General features: G+C 40.7%; 1 protein-coding gene across 6 annotated transcripts in view; it reads right to left on the reverse strand.

Annotated features, from left to right (window-relative positions):
• Positions 1 to 3,287: 3,287 nt before the first annotated feature.
• Positions 3,288 to 22,461, reverse strand: part of C4H1orf21 (chromosome 4 C1orf21 homolog) — a 185,379-nt gene continuing 166,205 nt past the window's right edge. For all 6 annotated transcript variants that reach the window (XM_020795104.3, XM_078392346.1, XM_072998129.2 and 3 more), the window contains exons 5-6: positions 20,438 to 20,498; positions 3,288 to 4,057 (exon numbers count right to left, since the gene is read on the reverse strand). In XM_020795104.3, the coding sequence (XP_020650763.1) occupies positions 4,019 to 4,057; positions 20,438 to 20,498 (100 nt within the window). In that variant the 3' untranslated portion in view covers positions 3,288 to 4,018. The remainder of the gene's footprint in view (positions 4,058 to 20,437; positions 20,499 to 22,461) is intronic.

The raw sequence follows: 22,461 nt of genomic DNA on the forward strand, positions 1-22,461 counted from the left end.
ATACAGAGCATGTTCTACTAAGGAGGGAGGCGGAGGGGAGGGATGGGGGGACCCAGCTAATTGGTACATATATACTAAAAGCACGTTTTTGCACCACTGTTAGATCCCAGCTCCCAAATTCTATCTTACAGTATTGAGAACAACTTAACACTATTAATAAATGATTTAATGTGCCCACTGGCTCAGCATTTTTTGTTCTGTTTCTTTATGCTGAGGCCTCCTGCTTGGTTTTCTTTTCTTCTCTCCGCTGGAAGAACACGGAGAAAGGGTGAAAGCAATTTATCCCACCATGGAGCTCCCATTCTATTGCTTTTCTGAAAAATCTGTGGGTTTTGAGCATTCATGCAACTCAGAAACATGAGGACATAGGAAGAGTCATGCTGGGACAGTCTAAAGGCCTAACTTAGTCCAGCATTTTGTCAACTAGGAGCCAATCAGATTCCCATAGGAAGCCTGAAACCATGAGAGGAACATATTAGTGCTCTTTGCTTGTGTTCCCCAGCAATTGATATTCAGAGGCCAAGTGCTCAGCAAGTACCTGAAAATTTGGGACAATGTGAATCAAAAAACTAAATATTTCCCTCCAGACACCGTATGGGAGGATTCAGGAGAGATGTAAGGAAAAAGAACACATTTTCTGTTTCTTTCTCCTGAAATCTTCCCAGTCACTCTATACGGCCATGAAATCATCCTGGCTGGTTGGCAGCCTCAAATCAGAGACATTTCACGGTCTTTAAAACAGCAAGGGAACAAGCAAAAGATACCCTAAAGACTGACTGCAAGACTATTTTTGTTTCAGGCTGGCTAGATCACAGAACCTCGAGGACTGGGAATCAGCTGCAGTATTTTTCTCTGGGTCTTACTTTTCCATACAGTACATGTTACTCAACTGGTAAAATCAGGTAAACATAGACAGATACTGTATGTCTTTCATATCTGGAATCTTATAATCCCTTTGGGTTCAGGTAGTTTAACTCACTGTAGAACCTGCCCCAATTCTGCCCACAGGTTAAATTTAAAAAGCCCCAAACCTCCTAATGGCAGGCTGCCTTGTTTGAAAAAAAAAAAGCATCATTCATGAAAGAAAGTCAACACCAGATAGGAGAATAAAAGCCTTGGTTTTAATTCTAGAGAAAAACTGACTCTGATCAAACAAGACACAGGGAACCCAGAACAGCAACGGTAACTTCTAGTAAAGATGGAGAAACTAGTATCAGTGACACTGTACAAATAGTCAGGAATGGATAAAATTTTGCATATGTGAATTTATCTGATACCCAGTTATCCTTATTTTTAAGGGCAATTTACCCTCCCCATTAAAAAACCCTAAATGATTGATGATATCAAGGAAAATGCTGCTTGAACAGGCTATATCATGAGTACCATGAATGTGGTTCCTGCACATGAATGCTTCTTCTACATTCTTCTTCCTATTTTCTGTGCTTGAACACTTCTTGCTGCTTGTAAGAAATCATTTCTCACTATGGAGCCAAGTCCCTGTCCAGCTCTATTGGCCTCCAGAATGGATCACTGTCCTTTCTCCCAGGTGTGATTACAGATGGCAGTGGCAGAAGATACAATTGAGCACTTATCTATGCTTTACTCTGTTTTATATGTTTACTCCTTTTATTTTCTTTGGAGATCAAAGCATGAGTGGACAACTGTGGCCCTCCGGATGTTTTGGGAATTCAACTCCCACCAGTCCTAGCTATAATGGCCAATGATGAGGGACCATGAGAACAGCTGTTCAGCAGCCTCTGGAGAAACATCTTCTAATAAGAGGGCAAGGAAACTTGGGTCCACTTCTGGTGCTTAAATTTACTAGTCCCTGCCCCAAAAGGTAATACACTCATTATTTATTTATTTATTTATTTAATTTTATTTTATTTATTTAAATTTAATTTATACCCCGCCTATCTGGTCAATTTGACCATAAGCTTCCAATGTGAAGAATACATTGCAAACAGAGGAAATTAAGGCATGAAAGTTAAGGGGAGTTAAGGACGGGGGGGAAGGCATGAAGTTAGAGGGAGAGATGGTGGCCAAAGAAAGATTAAGTGAGGAGTTAAATTTTAAGTAGTTAAACATGTTTTGTTACACACGAAGAAGTGCATCAAAGGAAATAAAATATTTATTGTGAGATAATGTCATCACAGGCAATGGAGTGGTATGGAGAACAACTGGGAGAATATGAGGTATAAGGAGAAGAACAGAAGAAGAGAGCAAGAAGGAAAGTTAAAAAAACAAAGAAGCAAGCCACTGAAGAGAATTAGAAGTTAATGCAAGGGTTTTAAATGGAAATGAAAAAGCCAAATAAAACTGATAAAAAGGCATCAATGAGACCTCTATGCTGTAACAAATTTTAAAAGACAGGTATCATTTTTTAAGCAGAACCCCTGCTTCTCATTTCACTTGAAATACTTCAATATCCCCTTAACAGATTAATATTCAAAATATTGCCATTCAAATATGCACTGCATAGTGTGTAGTAATATTTCCATTGTTTAGTTTTACAAATGTTGAGCACCAACCTTGGAAGCAAAATGCCCAAGCAGTCTGACATAAAGCCCCAAATTAAAAGACTTTCTGAGACACCTGCTAAGGCTAATGTCAGAGTGGTTCGACCAATGGCAGAAAGAAGTACAATACCTACTTGTCCTGCTAGGGCCGTGGTAACACCAGAATGAATGATTTCTCAAAATGGAGATGAGGAGAGATACTTATGTCCCACTGGACTCATGGATCATTAGGTAATGACATCTAATTCAAGAAGTTGGACACATGAAGACAAAAACTTCAGGGTCTACCTTGATTCCTGGAAACAAATATGTTACAACTGCCACAGAATGTTTCAAAGTGTGCTTCCCACCCCAACTGTCTAATTTTATTTATGCGTTGCCATCTTGATCCCTGTTAAGGCAAAAAAAAAAAGCAGTCTCTAAGAAGCATTTTTATGGTTATAACTCCCCAAAACACAAAAGCGAATCCTTAAATAATAAATGTATGTGTGTTTTAAAAATAAATCTAGAAGTGTTTTTTCCCCAAACCTTCGGATTATTTTTACTCATAACAATATTTCTTAAAAATATTACATCTTGCCTTTGAGAAGAAAGAGAATAATCTTTTTATAGTATGGAAAAATAAACTCTACAAGACGTCCCAAATTGGCCCACAGGTGCTTTAAAATAACATCCTCCCCAATTATAGTTCCAAAGTACTTTGCCCACTCCATTTTACCCAATTACTCTTAACACGCTTGGACTGTATGAAAGGGTATAAGACAAGAATACCTAAAAACAGTAAAATGTTTATTTTTCTTTAAAAAAAAAGAGGGATCCAAACTGATTGGGATCACAACTTCCATCTGCAGTCAGCAAAGCCAATACTGAAAGCTTATTCCTCCACTGAAATACCTAGGAAAAGATAAAGTGTTTTTAAAAAATACAGATTTCTGCTCCTGCATCACCATATCTGGCATTTCTGTGACAACATGCTTTTTAATTGGTAACTTCTTCCTAGCAGAGAAACGAGGTCTGTCATGGCAAAGCATCCCATCTCCAAAGCTTTAAATTGTCAGCATTAATAAGAACTCCACCATCCACGGGTGGGTTGGTGAACAGGAAGAACTGGAAGGTTCAACTGCTCAGTTATGGAAGGTTTTGTACAACACAATTTTCAGCCAATAGAAAACAGGCCAACAGCCCAAGTGAGATCTAGAATGTCACTCAGATTTCATGTTAAAGATCTGCTGAGTTCCTCGACAAGGTATTTGATGAAAATCTGCAACAAGTTTCAACCAGGCATGGCAAAGGCAGTTCCACCACAAAGCTGTTCTTCTTTCCATGAGCAATGTCCATTGTATGATCATTAAGAAACACTGTAACTGAATGGAGCATACAATGTGAAAATGATCGTTTGTTATGTAGTGCTGTTTACTTGAAAAGACTTCCAAAAAAATATCTTGACTGGACCATAATCTATTTACACAGTAGTATTCCTGTTCTGATTAGCATGGGTACTATGTGATGTCCTCCTCTTCTGAACAATAATCACGACCCTGTAAAACAGAAAAAGAAAATTAGGTTACATTTATATAATAAAAAAAATAACAATAATAATAGAACTGCAGACCTGGAAAAAAACTTAGAATAAAAATCAAAGCACTTCAAGACGCAAAACAAAGAGGAGGCTTTTGACTTCCAGATTGGTTTTTATATTATAAAGCCTGTGCTCTAGCTTGGATAGTGAATGGTTTTAGAAAATGACAGAATATTAAAACTAGGACATGATTTAAATCTAGGGCGGCATGCTTTCCGATGGCATCAAAACGCAAAAGACAATAAACCATTTAAGAACCATGTGATAAGGAAAGCTTTGAATTGGGTATGGACTAAGATCCAGGAAGAAAATTACCAAAAAGTTCCTGAATGGGTCTCACCAATGGAAGTATTCACACAACCAACTTTAATGGAAAAGAAGAAACTCTTGAGATATAGAGATTGGTTGAAAAAGGACTTAAGTATGAAATCAAGGAAAGGATTAGAAGAACAAGATATAATACTCGACTGGTAGACAAAAATGCAAATAGATTCAAGGTACACAAAAGATAAAGCAATAGGTCTTGCAAGGAACAGAAACCATTAGATAAGGTACATCTGAATGTTAAGTAAAAACTGATTAAAACATTGTGCAATTATTTACTAGAATTAAAAATGCAAGATTAAAGAATGTATGATAAAATGGACTCAAAATGTGGGCCACAATATTAACCTGGAGTCATGGTCACACGCATGGGAAAACAATATTAACAAAATCAGTTAATCATAAAGAAAATATATATAAGATTATATATGATACTGAAAATATATACACAGATTATATATGACACCTAAAAATTATCAAAATATATCAGAATACCTCTAACAAATGTTGGAAATGTGGTGGTTTTTATCATAGGTGGTAGATTTGCAGGGAAATTAAAAGCTTTTGGAAACTAGTCCATGAGATTTTACAAAAAATGTTATCTTGTAGAATTCCACATTAACCTGAACTGTTTTTGTTGAATATAGTACCAGACTAGATGGAAAAAAGAAAAAAGATACTTGATCATACATGTAATTACAGCAGCAAAATTTATATGCAAAATACTGGAAAAAGGAGGAAACATCAACAACCCAGGATTGAATAGGGGGAAAAAAAAGAGCAGCAGAGATTTATATTTTATCGGAAGTATTAAAAGACAGAGAAACTGTTGAGGCTAGAAAAAAAAGGGAACCTTTGTAAAATTGGATGAGAGATGAGAATATGAATGGGTTAAGATTATAAGAAAGAAGACTTAAGATATAAATGTAAATCTTAAAGGCTTAAAAAAAATTGGCAAGATTAGTATGGAGTAAGTTTAGTAAGAAATCATATAGGTAAAAGCAATAATGATATAAATTGTTCTCTGCCACATTCTGTATTTTTACTTACCCCTTGCCTACTTTCAAATCCCCTTTCCTGCGATCTTCATTTCCCATTGGGTCAGGGAAGATCGTATATACACTTGGAAAGACTTGGAAAGGGCCTTAGGGATCACTCAGGCCACCCCTTGCCAAGGAGGCCCAGTGGAGAATCAAACTCTCAACCTACGCCACTGAGTTATCCAGCAATTCCATTAAAACATAAAAATTAAAATGGAAAATGGAAACGAAGGATATACTGAAGAAAATAATGATTTGGGTTTATTAGAAATTTTGTTTTCTAAAAAAAGGGGAATACTTATATGCAACAAACTTCTGCTTATGCCTTGAATTTCCTAGGTAAGCCCAGACAAACCACAGCCTCATAGCCTCAGGCCTACAATATGGATAACCACGGGCAGATAACATTCACCCACAGCTGCAACATCAGGCAAAGCTGGAGAAAAGTGCCTTCTACCACGTTTGTGCCAAAAGGGGAGTAATATCCCATCCATAAAAGTGTGAACACCCCCTTTACTACATTAGATTTAAAAACTTATCTGCTGCATTTTCCCCTGTCTGTCAGTTTGCTGCTCCCCACCCCCCGGCAACCAATCCATGTCTAATCTGAGGCATTAATTCAGTTTCTTCAGTCTGTCAACGGAATCTGATAATCTGAATTGGGGGAGGGGAACTTGGGGGAGGGGCAGAGGTGCGAAACTGGCAAGCCCAGAAGCCCATTTTCTGAGGCCACAAAGTTCACCAAAATACTAAAGCCTCGCTTAACGATTTTAATTGGTGCCAAAAAATTCATCGCTAAGCGAAACACGTTTTCCCATAGAGATGCATTGAAAACCGGATTGCCATCCTTAAGCGAAAATCGCCATAGGAAACATCGCTAAGCGAAACACGGTTCCCCCACTGGAATGCACTGAAACCTTTTCAATGCATTTCAATGGGGGAGAAAAAAAATCACCAAAAATTCAAAAAGAGTCAGAATGAAGCCAAATTTGGTTAACAAAGGGTTTATTAAGTGCACCAACGATTTCAAGCACTCTAAACCCTTTAAAACAATTTAACACCTTTTAAAAATAGCAAAAACAGAGCTGTCAAAAACATTGCTAAGCGAAACAGGGGGACCTAAACTGTCATCGTTAAGCAAAGCAAGGTCCCGAATATTGCTATGCGAAATTCCCCCATTGGAAACATCACTAAACGGAGCGCAAGATTGCTCCTAAAACCTCATCGCTAAGCAAATACATTGTTAAATGAGGCAATCGCTAAGCAAGGCACCACTGTATAAAAAAATAAAATGACATAAAAGAATGAAAATACCAGTGGTTAGAAGTCCCCTTCCAGTTTTGAACATTTACTTACTTATAATTAGTACTTTTACATATCCGGGTAGGGGAGCAGGAAATCTAATGAGACTCACACCCACCCAGATATGTTACCACCCCATGCCATTCTCAATGCTGGTTTGGTGTCATCACCAGTCTCTCCTGATGATGCTTAACCCAAATCTCCACAAAATTCTCCTCAGCAGTTCCCAATATGCTGAGGGCTGTTTGCTTATTTGCTTTATTTTTTTATTATTATTATTTTTTTTTGACAAGACACAGCTCTATGGTACACTGTAGTAAAAATGCAGAGAAATAAACCTGGAAATAATCAGATAGGGGAGGAAATGTATACGGGCAGCAAGTCTCAAATAGTCAATCAAAAAAAAAAAATCTAAGAGTTGTCTAGGAGATTTAGTTGAAACACACGGTCATCTTGCCTCAGGCCCAGTCAAACCTTGGGCAACCCAAGACTGTGTTGCTGCCAAGCCCAAGCCTAAACGTAACCTGAAATAGACCTGGAACTGTAGATCCTAGAAGGGAGGGGAATCCAAGAATACCCAGAGCTGCTCATGTCTCTAGCTCCCAGCCGACACAGTTCTGGGCCCCAGAAGTGTCATGCTTAATATTATCTTCACATGCTTTTTCCCCATTTTTTACTAATGAAATAAAAAGCAGCAGCAGGAAGGCCCTAAAAAGGCAGTATGTATGAGAGGAGGAAAAACTTGTTTTCAGTTCTCTTCAGCCACCTAATCAATCCACCAGGGGGTTTTACATCCTGAGTAATTACTATCTCTGGATTTGAAATTTGGCTTAAACTCTTGCTCTATCTTTTAAAAATCTTGTCAGCTCTCTGATTGTTTTGTGTAGGAAGCCCACAGCACTTGAAAAGGGGAAAGGAGAGGACAGGAACATACACAGTGGTTAAGAAACAAGGGGTACAGCCCACGTCTTCCTGAGGCATGACAAGCAGCTCTTGAGCAAAGACAATTTCTGAAAGCAGCTACCATGGGAAAAATGGGATCATGCCCGAACTTATTAATTGAAGAAGCTACCATAGTATTATATTTTAATATAGGCCACCATCATACTAACGTCATGCTGATGTATTTCACCTTGAAGTTTTCCAAGTATAATAAGCATTCATTCTTAAACTCTGCCTCATAATATGGACCAAATAAATAAACTTCCATCAAATAATCAAATAGGGAGAACAGAAAATATTTCAGGAGGCAAAATGTCCTTTTATGTACACAAGTTGACCTGTTGCCGTCTCCCACATTTTGAAAGGACTAAAGTCTCTCTTTGAAATTAAATGGCAAGCATCGTAATGGGACAGAGGGAGAAGAAAGCAAGGCATTCACAAGTAGGTAAAAGTAAAGGTTCCCCTTGACAAATGTCCAGTCGTGTCTGACTGTAGGGGGCGATGCTCATCCCCGTTTCCAAGCGGTACAGCCAGTATTTGTCCATAGACGACCTTCAGTGGTCACGTGGTCAGCGCAACTAGACATGGAACACAGTTACCTTCCCACCGAGGTGGTACCTATTTATCTACTCGCATTTACATGCTTTCAAACTGCTAGGTTGGCAGGAGCTGGGACGACCAACGGGAGCTGACTCTGTTGCATGGATTTGATCTTCCGACTGCTGGTCTTTTGACCTTGCAGCACAGAGGCTTCTGCGGTTTAACCCACAGCGCCACCCACATAAATCCTGTAGCGTATTAGCAGGCAACAGGTATCCAAACAAGTATTTTTACATATTCTAAAATTTCCTGCCATAAGAATGGTCACTAAAACTAAATCTAAGTAAATTGTTATTCCCTGATGTATAACGTCAGCCTTCAGGTCTTCGTCTCCTTTTAATCATCTTGTCAGTTTTCAGCTTACATTGTGTGGGCAGAATTACATTAATAAGTACTAAGGCCTTAAGAACGACACTCTGTAATTGCAAGAGAGAAATATAACTCTGTACTTGAGTTAGAAAGATGTTTGAAAAATGTCGTGGGTGGTATCAGAAGATCTGAATGAGCAAAAAGAAAGAAGAATGCAAGACAAAAATCAAATTCAATTCAAAGAGAGATTTTTCAGGATTGAACAGTCTGAGGATTCATTCAGAGTCCCCTCCCTTGCCCCCATCTGAGAACATTTTAGAAAAGGAAAATTGTAAAATAAACAGAGTTGAGTCCAGTTAGCTTTGGCCAGGCCCATGAAAGTGATGCTCATGATATAAAAATGACTAAGCTCTGTAGGCACAAACAAATCACAACGTATTTCCCAAAGTGATGGCTTACATCTTACACAGACTATTTCATTCAGTGCAAAATTCAATTATTTAAAAACACACACACACACACACAAACAAACCTGATTTATGAACCTGGGATATTGTACTTGTGTATCTATGATTCAAAGCATCAGGAAATACTGATACTGCTGCACAATATTGTGCCCACATGGCCAACAGGAAAGATGATTTCAAGCTTTGCTATGTAAGGGCAGCCTGAATGTTGACAACATCAATGGCAGTTGTCAAGATTACAGCACTGTTTCCCAACCTTTTCGAATGTCATAAACCTCATTTATAATAGTTTATAATAGTCAGGTAACCTGCATCCACCCTGTTTGCATAAAAAGGCATTTTAATGAGGTAAAGTCATCCTTTCTCAGAAAGTAGAGGTTTCTTTCTCCCCTCAAAGGGCCTGTTTCTCATATACAGTGGTGCCTCGCTTAGCGATCGCTCCGTACAGTGATGAAATCGCTTTGTGATGGACTTTTTGCCATCGCAAGAGCGATCGCTTAGCAATGGTCCCTATGGGGAAAATTAGCTTTGCGATGATCGCGGGGAAGCGATTATCGCAAAGCCCCCATTTTTGCACAGCTGATCGGCAGTTTCGAAATGGCCGCCGGGAAAACAAAATGGCTGCCCGCTGTTTTGCCTCGCTTTAGAGGCACCGAAAATGGCCACTCCTATGGAGGATCTTCACTTTAAGGTTAGTTTTAAGCCCATAGGAACACATTGAAGGGGTTTCAATGCGTTTCTATGGGCTTTTTAAAATCGCTTAGCAGCGATATTTGCTGCACGGATTAACATCGCTAAGCGAGGCACCACTGTACACACATTCAGGCCAACTTTGATGTTCTACTCTGGAAGGTCAAGGAACAAATGATTTAACAAGAGCTACAATATATATAAGGCAACCTGCAACCCCCCTTGGGAGTGACAATCCCCAGGTTGGAAAACACTAGTCTATAGGATACTCTTTTGTGCTCACTGCCATTCACAAAGTGACATCATGCAAGGGAAAATCCCAGAAGATGACTCCTTTTTTAATCAGTTAACCCAGCGGTCCCCAACCTTGGGCCTCCAGATGTTCTTGCACTACAACTCCCAGAAGCCTTCACCACCACCTCTACTGGTCAGGATTTCTGGGAGATGAAGTCCAAGAACATCTGGAGGCCCAAGGTTGGGGACCCCTGAGTTAACCACTTCTCACCCAAACACAAAGCATCCATCTGTCAGGGCTATTTTTTAACAAGTATGAATGGTAGTGAGCAAAAGAAGGTATACTGTAGGCCCTCTTGACTGCTGCCACTAGCGTCAAGGTCTGAGCTGCCCTTTGTTGATCAGATCCTACTTTGAGGATACAAGAGTATACTGGACAAAAGGTCTGAGGACATGGAGACTGAAATGTCCTACAGATATATGGCCTATGGATTGGATTACTGATTGACAGAATAATCTGCCTATGGAATGGCATTGAGGAAATCTTTGGGTTGTTTCATAAATAGCACAATGGACTGTTTCCTGTTAGCAAAAAGGGCTGAGGATTCATTCCAGCCTAATATTTGCATGATGGAATGAGAAAAATAAAATAAAATAAAAAGACATATACATGATTGTTCTAACAGTATGGATAGGCTACAAGGTTGGATACTTTCAGTGGCTCCAGGTCCACAGTGTACCCTGATAGGATGCTGCAGTCACAGTGTGTGCTGCCGGACAAAAGGATGATTAACCTTCTAAAAATAAAGAAAAGTGGTGCAATACACTTTCGTACCCAGCTTGCCATCTACCAACAGAGAACTGAATTTTAGGCATGAAGGCAAGGAAGCCAGCCAGAATACAGAAAAATTAAGGGCATCAGTGGGGCAAAATACAATTGTTGCTTGGGACAAGGAGACTGAGTCACATTCTTTCACACTCACACTTACACTCACACACAGATGGTTCTCGGTTCACTTTTTCTCATGTAATTTTTACTTTTGCAGATATTGACTGCTCTTGGACATTTGAGTCTGAGTTTGTCTTGATTCTGACAGAAGCTTCAGTTTTTACAACGAGGTGGACTACTCCTTCTAGGAGATTCTTCACCTACCTAACTCCCCCGCCCCCAGTGATTTCACTACTTTATTTAAAATTTTTCCTTTTGATGTTCCCATCTAGATTCTTCTGGATCGATCCTCTTGCACATTCCCCTGAATCTTCAGGAAACTGTTCCTTGCAATAGGTAGTTGTATGTGTTTCTTTCTCAATCTTTAGGCCAAACAGCTGGAACACAGTGAGCTTCAACTAGGCTGATGGAAGATTAGGGGCAAATTGGTGGTTTATGAAGGGTGGCTAATTTTGCATAACTATAATTTCATCTGATACTTTAACACAGATTATTCTACTTTGCACTCTTCATTTCACCATTACATTGTATTGTGCCAGAAATTCATTGATTTTTCTTTTGATTTCTTTTATATATTTCTTTGATTTCTTTTATGTAGAATAGACTAACAAGAGCCTCGTGGCGCAGTGGTTAAACCACTGTACTGCAGCCAAACTGTGCTCACGACCTGGGGTTCAATCCCAGGTAGCCGGCTCAAGGCTGACTCAGCCTTCTATCCTTCCGTGGTCGGTAAAATGAGTACCCAGCTTGCTGGGGGGGGGGGCAATGTGTAGCCTGCATAATTAACTTTAAACCGCCCAGAGAGTGCTTGAAGCACTATGGGGCGTTATATAAGCAGCACGCTTTGCTTTTGCTTTACTGTGCCTTCATTTTGTCGATCTTATTTCCTGTTTATCTGCTGTGATTTAAATAAATCTTCAAATTAACTGCTCCTGTGGATAACCTCAGATCATCTCTGTTTACACCTTTTACTCACTGGGGTAAATAAAGGACCTCATTTTCACACTTTGCGATGTAAGCTTGGAATCTTTTCTCCTGCTGTCAACGTGGGCCTGATACTGTGCAGCAATATTGGGTCATTTCGTGATGCTCTGAATCATGGGTACAGAAGCAGAATATCTCGCATTGATAAACTGGACATTTTTTTAAGAACTGCATTTTGGAATCAATGCAACAGCCAGCCAGTACGGTAAAATGCACTGATAGGCAACATGTTGTCTGCAGGATACATACAGCACTTAGGAGGCATTTTTTGTGACTCACAAAGGTACCTCAGACCATTATTGGTATTAAATAGATTATTACCCCTCCTGGAGACCTACAAGGTGTAGTTTTCACTTGAAGAGTCCCTCAAGAACTCTCATTCCCCAAACCAGAAACAGCCAGTATCTCTCCACTATCATTTCTGGTTGTTTCTAGGCCTTTTGTGGTGAGATTTGGGGGCACAAATTTGTATCCCCAAGCCCAGTGAGATCTCCCACCCCCGCTGTGAGAACAGGACTGAGAAAACCAAACCTTACTCAATCACACTGAAAGGGCCATCTTGGTAAATAAAAATTTCAGTCTGACCCATTTCACACATCTGCTGTGAAAAGAATAGAAGGACAATCACGCAATCCATCACTCTTTGGATGTAAAAAGGGCTAATTCTTCTAAAGTAGTCTTCCCCAACCCAGCACTTTAAAACACATATACTGTTTCAAATAAGGGTGAGTTACCAAATGAAGAAACAGATAATCTAGGTGAATTCTAATGCTCCTATTCTGATCATGTAATCTTAAAAAGCAATAGGTAGGCATCCTTCAGTCTCAAAAGACTATGGTAACGTGCTCTGTATGGAGGACTTGGAACAGCGTCTAGTGTGGCTGAGGAGGCCAATTTGAGAGCGACAATCTCTTCCACACTGAAGACAAATCCAATCTGTCCCCTGTCCAGCTCCCTGGTTTTGCTGCTTTTGTGACTTCCTCTTTGCCTCGGCCTGCTGGACAAGGGTCTCTTCAAATTGGGAGAGGCCGTGATGCAACACCTGCCCCCAGGCTGAATGTTCAGACGTCAGAGTTTCCCATCTGTTGAGGTCTATTCCTAACGCCTTCAGATCCCGCTTGCAGATATCCTTGTATTGCAGCTGTGGTCTCCCTCTGGGGCGATTTCCCTGCACTAATTCTCCATACAGGAGATCCTTTGGAATCTGACCATCAGCCATTCTCACGACGTGCCCAAGCCAGCGTAGACGTCGCTGTTTCAGTAATATATGCATGCTGAAAATTCCAGCTCGTTCTAGGACTACTCTATTTGGAACGTTGTCCTGCCAGGTGATACCAAAAATCTGTCGGAGGCAACACATATGGAAGGTGTTCAGTTTCCTCTCCTGCCATGCACAAAGGGTCAAGGACTCACTGCAGTACAGGAGTGTGCTCAGGACACAGGCTCTATAGACCTGGATCTTCGTATGTGTCGTTAGCTTCTTATTGAGCCATACTCTCTTTGTGAGTCTTGAGAACATGGTTGCTGCTTTGCCAATGCGTTTATCCAGCTCGACATCTAGAGAGAGGATGTCAGAGATGGTTGAGCCAAGTTACACAAAATCATGAACAACCTCCAATTCTTGTGTGGAGATGGTAATAGAGGGAGGTGAGTCCACACCCTGGCCCATGACTTGGGTTTTTTTCAGGCTGATTGTTAGTCCAAAGTCTTGGCAGGCCTTGCTGAAACGATTCATGAGTTGTTGCAGGTCTTCAGCAGAGTGGGCAACAATGGCTGCATCATCTGCAAAGAGGAAGTCCCGCATGCATTTCAGTTGGCCTTTGGTCTTTGCTTTCAATCTAGAGAGATTAAAGAGCTTTCCATCTGATCTAGTCCGGAGATAGACACCTTCTGTTGCAGTTCGAAAGGAATGCTTCAGCATGACAGCAAAAAAGATCCCAAAAGGGGTTGGTGCGAGGACACAGTCCTGTTTCACTTCGCTTCGGATGTCAAAGGGATCTGATGTTGAGCCGTCAAAAACTACAGTGCCTTTCATTCCATCATGGAAGGACCTGATGATGTTAAGGAGACGAGGTGGACATCCAATCTTGGGAAGTATTTTGATAAGGCCATCCCTGCTAACCAAGTCAAATGCTTTTGTAACGTCTATGAAGGCCACTAAGAGTGGCTGTTGTTGTTCTCTGCATTTCTCCTGCAACTGTCGGAGAGAGAATACCATGTCAGTGGTGGGTCTATTAGCTCAAAATCCACACTGTGATTCTGGATAGACTCTGTCTGCAAGCACCTGGAGCCTCTTCAGCACAACACGGGCAAGCAGCTTCCCTACAACACTAAGAAGAGAGATGCCACAGTAGGTATTGCAGTCGCCCCTGTCTCCTTTGTTCTTGTACAATGTGACGATGTTTGCATCCTTCATGTCCTGTGGGACTCCACCTTCCCTCCAGCAGAGACAAAAGACTTCATACAGTTCAGTGGTGATGATCTCCTTACAGCATTTCAGTACTTCAACAGGGATGTTGTCCCTTGCAGGTGCCTTGCCGGAGGCGAGGGAATCCAAGGCCGCTTTTATTTCTGCTAAAGTTGGTTCGCTGTCCAGCTCTTCCAAGACAGGCAGGCACTCAATGTTATTTAATGCTTCTTCAGTTACTACATTCTCTCTGGAATATAGCTCAGAGTAGTGCTGCACCCAGCGTTCCATCTGCTGTGCTCAGTCCTGGATGATCACACCTGTAGCAGACTTCAAGGGACCAGATTCCTTCTGTATTGGACCTAAAGGCCTGCTTGATACCATCATACATTCCTTTGATGTTACCTGTGTCTGCTGCTATCTGTATCTGAGAGCAGAGCTGAAACCAATAATCATTGGAGCATCTCCTGGCAGCCTGTTGGACTTGGCTACGAGCAACCCGAAGAGCTTGCAAGTTGTACTCGCTAGGACAGGCTTTGTATGCTGCTAGAGCTCTTCTCTTATCCTGGATGGCTGGCATTTTGATACTTCAAAGAAATTCTTAAATTCTTAAATAAAGGCACAATTGGCACATAAAAGGATCAAATACAGAGGGATCAAGAGTTTGAATTCAGAAATCTCCTGGCTTTCACATTGCATAACCCCTAATTTTCAACTGTTAAAGATTTGTAATAGTTCTCCTGGTTCCTACTCGCATACTGCGTGCATTTACAATAGCCTTTTATTTGCTGCGTCATTGTTTTAAAATGACAGATGAATAAACAAATGCACACCATAGGAGTACAGGGGTTCTCCAGGCTAAATGACTCTTTTGTGGAGCTATAAAAAGTCTTCCACAGTGTGAAGTTGGGGAGGGAGCAGCGTGTATCTACAGCAACAGTGCTTTCTATTCCTTTAACGTTTTAACAGTGGGAATCCATTTTCTAGCTGACCTTTAACAGGAAGCAAAGGGAGAGGATGGTCTGCCTGGTGCAGCGGCAGTAACTGTGTACCAAACAGTTTCTCCTTTAACTAATTGCAAAGAGCACTGGCAAAACAGTCACCTTTTTCATGAATTTAAATTCCTCCCTGAAGCCATAAAGAGGTGGCTTCCTACTACAGGAGCTACAACTTCTGCTTTTATTGAGTTCTTCCCAGCAACCAGCCTGAGTGGGCATACACCCAAATGCGCCATGTTGAAGTTTGCCTTTACTACAGGAACAAATGATTCCCTCAAGAGTGAACCTTCTTAAGTTAAACAGCTTGCAGAGGAATAAACCCGGTCATGACAGGAAAAGTCGCAGCGTTTGTATGTTATTGAGAAAGGGCCACCATGTGCCTCTTTTCATGGTTTCACCACTAAAGTGGTCTACTGCAGCACTGCTGCAGGATAGCTCATGCTGATACTAGTCCCAACACTCACCTCTTTCCTAAACAAAAGGATATATAATGGCCTCCCCTCATTTTCAGTAGGTGTTAAATGCCATCTTCTGTATTATTACCTTTTAGGCTTACTGCGGCTTTGTTTGGAAAGGATGTGGCTTGGGCCTGAAGTACAGAGACACTTTCTCCGCAGCAAACCTCACCAAGTTTTGGATCCCTGATGTTGGTGGACTTCAGTTCCAGAAAGCTCAGGCCAGCATGAACAATTGTGGGAGTTGCTGTTCTCCACAATACCTATGGAACTCAAGACTGGGAAACACTGCTCTAAAGCAAATATCCAACAGCCCCTGCTGGTATAGAGAATGGAGGAGAAATTGGGGGAAAGGCAGCATACAGATGAAACAAATCATATAATAGATGGTGGGGAGTTGCAGTCCTAAACTATGTTCAGCCTAGGTACAGACAACGGGTGTGATCCAGTGCTGTCCGACTCTGACAGATGTTGCTTCCATGAGTAGAATCTGGGGGATGCCATTTCTTTTAGCTTGCTGCAGCATGGGCCAGAGGGCTGGGAAGCCCTCCACAGTAGGTTTTGAGGCAGCAAGAAGAACTGAAAGGGGGAACAGTAAAAGGAATGAAGATGTCAGACTGGATGTAAATATTTATCTAAAAGACGGTATTACCAGACTTCCACCCTTAGCTTAAATTGCTTTTAAAAGGTCCTATTCTCCAATAGGCCCCAAGACATTTCAGTGCCTTCTGTGGAAACCTCATATGCAGTTTCTAATCCTATGAATTTACAATTAGGTCTAATCCACCTGGAAACAACAGACAAAAGTAAGGCTCTAGTTAATTCTAATAGGACTTGCATGGAAAATTCTTCTGTGCAAGGTGGACAGATCTTTCCCCCCCATGCTAGGGTTTGCTCTCTTTCCAACAGCAAAGAGCAAGTTTCAGATGGCTTTGCCTGAATCCAACAGTATTCTTTCTGAGACTAATTAATTAGCTTCAGAGAACTATCACCTGTAGTGACTCTCTCAGAATCCTCAATTTTTTATTCTTCTTGTTTTGCTATCTCCCATATCTACAGTTTCTGATGATAATATTCATGCCTTGATTTTTAAGGTCAAGCTAATTACTTATCCTTCTGACCCAATCCCCTCTAACTGGCTCCCGGGACTCGTTCCTCAGAACTAAATGAAGCTATTAAAAATTCTCCACTCTCCATAGGGAATCTGCCCTTGTGATATTTGGCTATGCTTTGGTGAGTCTTATTTAAAATAAATCTTTAAGCTTATTAAACTTTCCCTAAATACCTCCCTGATTATCTTTGCTTCTTTGCTTCTTCCTAATTTGTGTAGCCTATTATTTATCTTGGATTATATATTAACTGCAGGATCATGTTTGCATTGAAAGGCTTGGACTCTCTAATGCTGTGACAAGATACTGGATTCAGACTCCTCTATGACACAAGATGGGAAGAAGCAGTAGGAATCTGAAGTGTTAGCTACACCTGACAGTGGCCAGCTGTTTTAGAGACTCGAGAAAACTGAACAGGGTCTGTGAATCTAATATCAAACGATGGGATATATGAACTTAATACCAAATGACTAGTAAAGTTGCAGGCTGTCAACTCCTCTTTTTTGCACTGATTTCCTTCAAGGTGTCCTAAAGCAGGTGACCATAATCATCATCAGCTGCCAAAAGCTATATATGTAATCCCCCTGCTTCTCTGAAAACCCCATTCTGCCTACGACAAAGATGGATATTCAAAAATATCTGTATCTGAATTTCTTGATGCTGAAACTAGGTGATCTAAAATGACAGTCTCTATTACAACAGAGGGTGTGGAGAGGCTTCTTTAGTTTTTTTGAAAGTTAGTTCAACACATTTTTGCCTTAACGCCTGAAAAGAAACAGATTCACCACAGCATAGTTCTAGCAGTATGATGTCCTGTCAGATTATGGACAGCAGTAGTATTTCAGCGGAATCTCCTTGACCACAGGCTGTGATTGACTTATAGTACAACAAAAGCCCAAAGTCTTTCAACTGGTTAATCAAGATTTGAATGTCCTACAAGTTCTCAGTATGTTCTGACTTCTTTTTCAGCAGCAGAATATATACAATCACTCTTAGGTTTCAACTAAAGAAATGTTTTGTGTCAAATTTTTGAGTGGTACAGACAGCTTCTGACAAATAACATTTGGGTATAGGTTTTAGATACTGTTGCTTTACAGCAGGCATGACTTGCCACACTACAAGAAATGGGTATATTATTCCCGACAAATAAGTGCTATGTATCAGTTCATTAGATTGTTATCTTATTTTGGGGGTGGGTGGCTGGGTCTCTGGTCCTCAGGGCCGACCAGTCGAAAGAAGGTTCGGGCTCCACATCCTCAAGCTCCATCCTATGTAGATGATGCTGTGAGAGGAAGAATGTGTGCTACCATCTCTCATTAGGAAGAACCTCCACTAATCATTTAAAAGGAGTCCAACATATTCTTCCACTCTTCTTGTGTAGTTTACACAGAAATAATGAGGAATGAGACTTCTAGACTTGTTTAGACTCTACTTAACACCACTCCCACAGAAGCTCAGATCATAAATTCAGCCATTCTGTTCCACTGTCCCGTGATTATAAAATAATAACAAAAACACATTTGTCCCAAAACTGAGAGATCTGAGTTCCTTTAAAGAACCAAACCAAACCGGATTCTGTTATAAATAACCCTCTGCCAGTCTCATCAAATCATTATTGACTTGAAATGTAAGAGATTGCTATTCTGCTTTGTGGCAGATAAAACAGAATGGTTTGCCTTGGCAAGTGAATTTCTGGTCCTTTGGAGGAAATAATTTTAAATGAGCTAGAAACAACCAACGACATTCCATATAATCAAGAAGTGAGAATAAAGGACCACATTTGTTCTATGACTCCTTCAATAAACATGTCATATGAAACAATTTAGGTAAATGGAGTGTATTCTTATTTGCTTACAACAACAAGTTTAGCCTCTCTTCCCCTGGTCTCCATCCTCTTCCACCATAATCATACAGAAGACAGTGTGTCCAAACCCAGCAAATTGTGGTTAATCTTACCCATAGTTGGCAGAAGCAAGACATCTTCAAATCACAGCTGTTTTCAGTAATCATAGCTGGATTTGTAATGGAAGTTTCATGTTACACAGTAAATTTAAAATGTAAGCAGGTGAATCTTATCTCTTCCTCACCACCATTTGTACCTTATTCGTACCTGCTGATGTCACTGAATTAATTATTTATAGTTACTTGCTGCATTCCTTCCACTAATAACCAGATTTTGTTACCAACGATAATGACAATATGCACCACCTTGGATGAACATGATATATTCTCAGAACAAACTAAAAAGTCATGTTAAAGGGCAAGGAGCCCTGAACAGAAGCAACAACACCAAAATACAGAACTGCAGTTGATAAATGTTAGGCCAAAGAAGAGGGAGAATAGTCACAGTACCCCATCCCTCTTAACTGCTCTACAAGCTCTCAAGCTGGGGTTGCTTGCTGCTCAGAGCAGCTAAGAGGCCTGCTCTAGCTGGCTATGGACTGCCATTGTCTGCAGCCATGGCTGGTGTACCTAATATGGCACCGATACAGAATAATTCCTAATGAAACAGAATAATGTTCTCAAAGTAATTTCTTTCCCTTTGAGATGCTTCTTTCTTCTAAAGACCCGCCTGCAAATTTATTTGCTCCCACAAAATGGCAATTAAGCACACTTTCACACATCTGATTTAAATTATACACAACAACAACAATGGAAACATAAGGCTGAATTATACTTCAACTAGTTAGCAGCTGATCATTACTAACAGAGTGTAGATAATAATCACATATCATTAAGTCAATTCCAATTTATGGCAACCCCTTCCAGGGTTTTTCAGGTCGAGAGTACTCACAAATGTTTTACTATTTCTCTTTTTTGGGGGGCACCCTGGGACCGTGGAGCCTGTCCATGGCTATACAGGCTGGCTCTTCTCTCAGGAGGCACAGTGGAAAATAGAACTCTGAATCTCTGGTTTCTCAGCCAGAAACATAAACCACTGAGCAATCCAACCGTGCACGGTGTAGACAGCACTATATTAAATTTTCTTCTGTGTCAGCAATAATCCCCCAATGGCCTTGTAACTCAGCATAAAGCTTCACATATCCCAATGTGTCACATAGGTAAAGGTTCCCCTTGATATTTTGTCCAGTCGTGTCTGACTCTAGGGTGTGGTGCTCATTCCCGTCTCCAAGCCGTAGAACCAGTGTTTGTCTGAAGACAGTTTCCGTGGTCACGTAGCCAGCGCGACTAGACATGGAACACCATTACCTTCCCACTGTGATGGTACCTATTTACCTACTCGCATTTACATGTTTTCGAACTGCTAGGTTGGCAGGAGATGGGACAAGCGATGAGAACTCACTTCGTTGCATGGATTTGATCTTACGACTGCTGGTCTTCCAACCCTGCAGCACAGAGTCTTCTGCGGTTTAACCTGCAGCACCACCACGTCACATAGAGCTAACACATTATTTTGAAATGTTTTTATACCACACTCCATCCTATTTAGTGTTTTGGGTTGGTTCTGATCAACCACATCACATTACAAATACAATAAAAGAGATTAAATGTTCTTAGTTATTCTCACCTTTTCAATTTTCTCATCTAGCATTCTGAAGAATTCTTGTTGGCTTTCAGAGATGTGCATGCTGTAACACAGAAAGAACAGCACATTATGATGCTGTGAGGTATTCACACTCTGACACGGTTCATTCAAAAATATAGTTCCTTCATCAATTTTAGGATTTAGGTTACTACTGCAAGAAAAAGAGAGCAACCCAAATCCAGTGCCTTTCTGCGTTAGCATGAGTACTAATCAAGACTAACGCCCCTCCCAATTCTGATGGATAAGTAAATGACAATTTAGTATTATAGTCAAGACCCATGTTCAGTTCTTACCCATGTCCATTTCTTATAAGCACCTTGAAAACCATCAAGTTTATAAACCAAGGCCTCAGCTGAACTATTTGTGGGCATCATTTTTAACTCTGTTATGGCAAATTTTACTGGATGAAGCCATGGTTAAGACTTCATGTGTCACATTTTACACCATTTTATTGCAATTTTCTTAACAGATCCCAAAAGGTTTTCATAATGTGTATTCTTTGAAAATCAAATAACTGGCTAACAGGCAAATTATTTAGCAGCTAAAAATACTTGATCATTCATTTATGCCATTGAAATACAGTGACTGCCAGGCACCATTCTGTATGCCCGTATTTCCCCGTGGATATGTGGTTTTGAGTAGATGAGCATGCTTATTACTTCTTTTGTGAGGTCTCGGCTCCAAAGATTTGTGGTGATGTGGTGCCACCTGTTCCCCTGCAGATATGCAAGGCAAAGAGGATGAGGAGAAGGAACAGCAGCATATCGGCACTCCACCCAACAGTGCTCATCTTCAAAGCAACTTGGGTGTTCCTGCAGTGGATGAATATTGGAGCCAGATGTCACCCTCTATCCTTTCCTGGTTGCATTCCAACTGCATATTGTATCCTTCAGCTCGAGCCCCCACCCCAAAGAGTGTAGTCTGTCCAGTAGCCATGAAAAATGCATTATAGTCACCAGCGCCTATTAAAGAACATCAACAGCTCTTGGCTAATCACAAAAAGAACAGAACTTTCACCTCTTCAGCTGAAACAGCACGGTATCATCCTGGTTAGCAAAATGCTCCCCTATGCAAAAACATCTGGAAAACGGGCTGGAGAAAAATAAAGAGATTCTGCTAGAATCTTTTGTTTTGGCACTAGAGATTTACACATACTCTTGGTGCAACTGTGTACATTTATCTTACCGGCAACAAAAATGTTTATTCTTAACATTCCCTGTTATGCATTAATGCAGCCATGAGAATTGAGGAAAAGATACCACTCTGGCCAGCCTGTGGTGTAAGTACCCACCGACAGGAAGCAGGAGTTTCTGGAAAGCCTAGACAGAAGCAGGAAGGATGGTCACCTGCCCGTGACCACATCAGACGTCCACCACTTTTATCCTCCTGGCATGTGGCTGCCATCTGCTCCTCAACCCAGCAGACTAGAGAAAAAACAACCCTGAGACACAGACAGGGTCCATCTGTGTTGTAGTATGGCACTATCTCATATTTTAGTTGAACTGTGTCCCCTCTATCATTGTTCCAAATGAGAATACAGATCCCTGCTTACATTTAGAAGACTTTATTTCATGTAACTATCTGGATTGTGTCCCTGTCCATTCCTACTAATACCGTATTTTTTGCACCATAAGACGCATTTTTCCCCACAAAACAGGGGGGTGGAAAGTCTGTGCGTCTTATAGAGCAAAGAAAACAGATTATATTTTCCTGTTTTCTTCTCCTAAAAATTTGGTGCGTCTTATGGAAAGGTGCGTCTTATGGAACGAAAAATACGGTAATTATTATGTGCTTTCACATCCATTTTGATGTATCACAGCCACTTCCAGGTTCTCTAACTATACAGCATTTGGAAGTGGATTACCATTCTCTTCTTCTGGGGATCTCTGGGATAATGCAGCTTGTTCAAGATCATGCAGCTCTTCCCCTGCAAGACACTATGCGTAATCAAACTCCCAACCACATTCCCTCTAAGGCAGTGCTCCCCAACATTTTTAGTGCCAGGG

Source organism: Pogona vitticeps, chromosome 4 (genome assembly GCF_051106095.1).
Source record: "Pogona vitticeps strain Pit_001003342236 chromosome 4, PviZW2.1, whole genome shotgun sequence".
Lineage (NCBI taxonomy): Eukaryota > Metazoa > Chordata > Lepidosauria > Squamata > Agamidae > Pogona > Pogona vitticeps.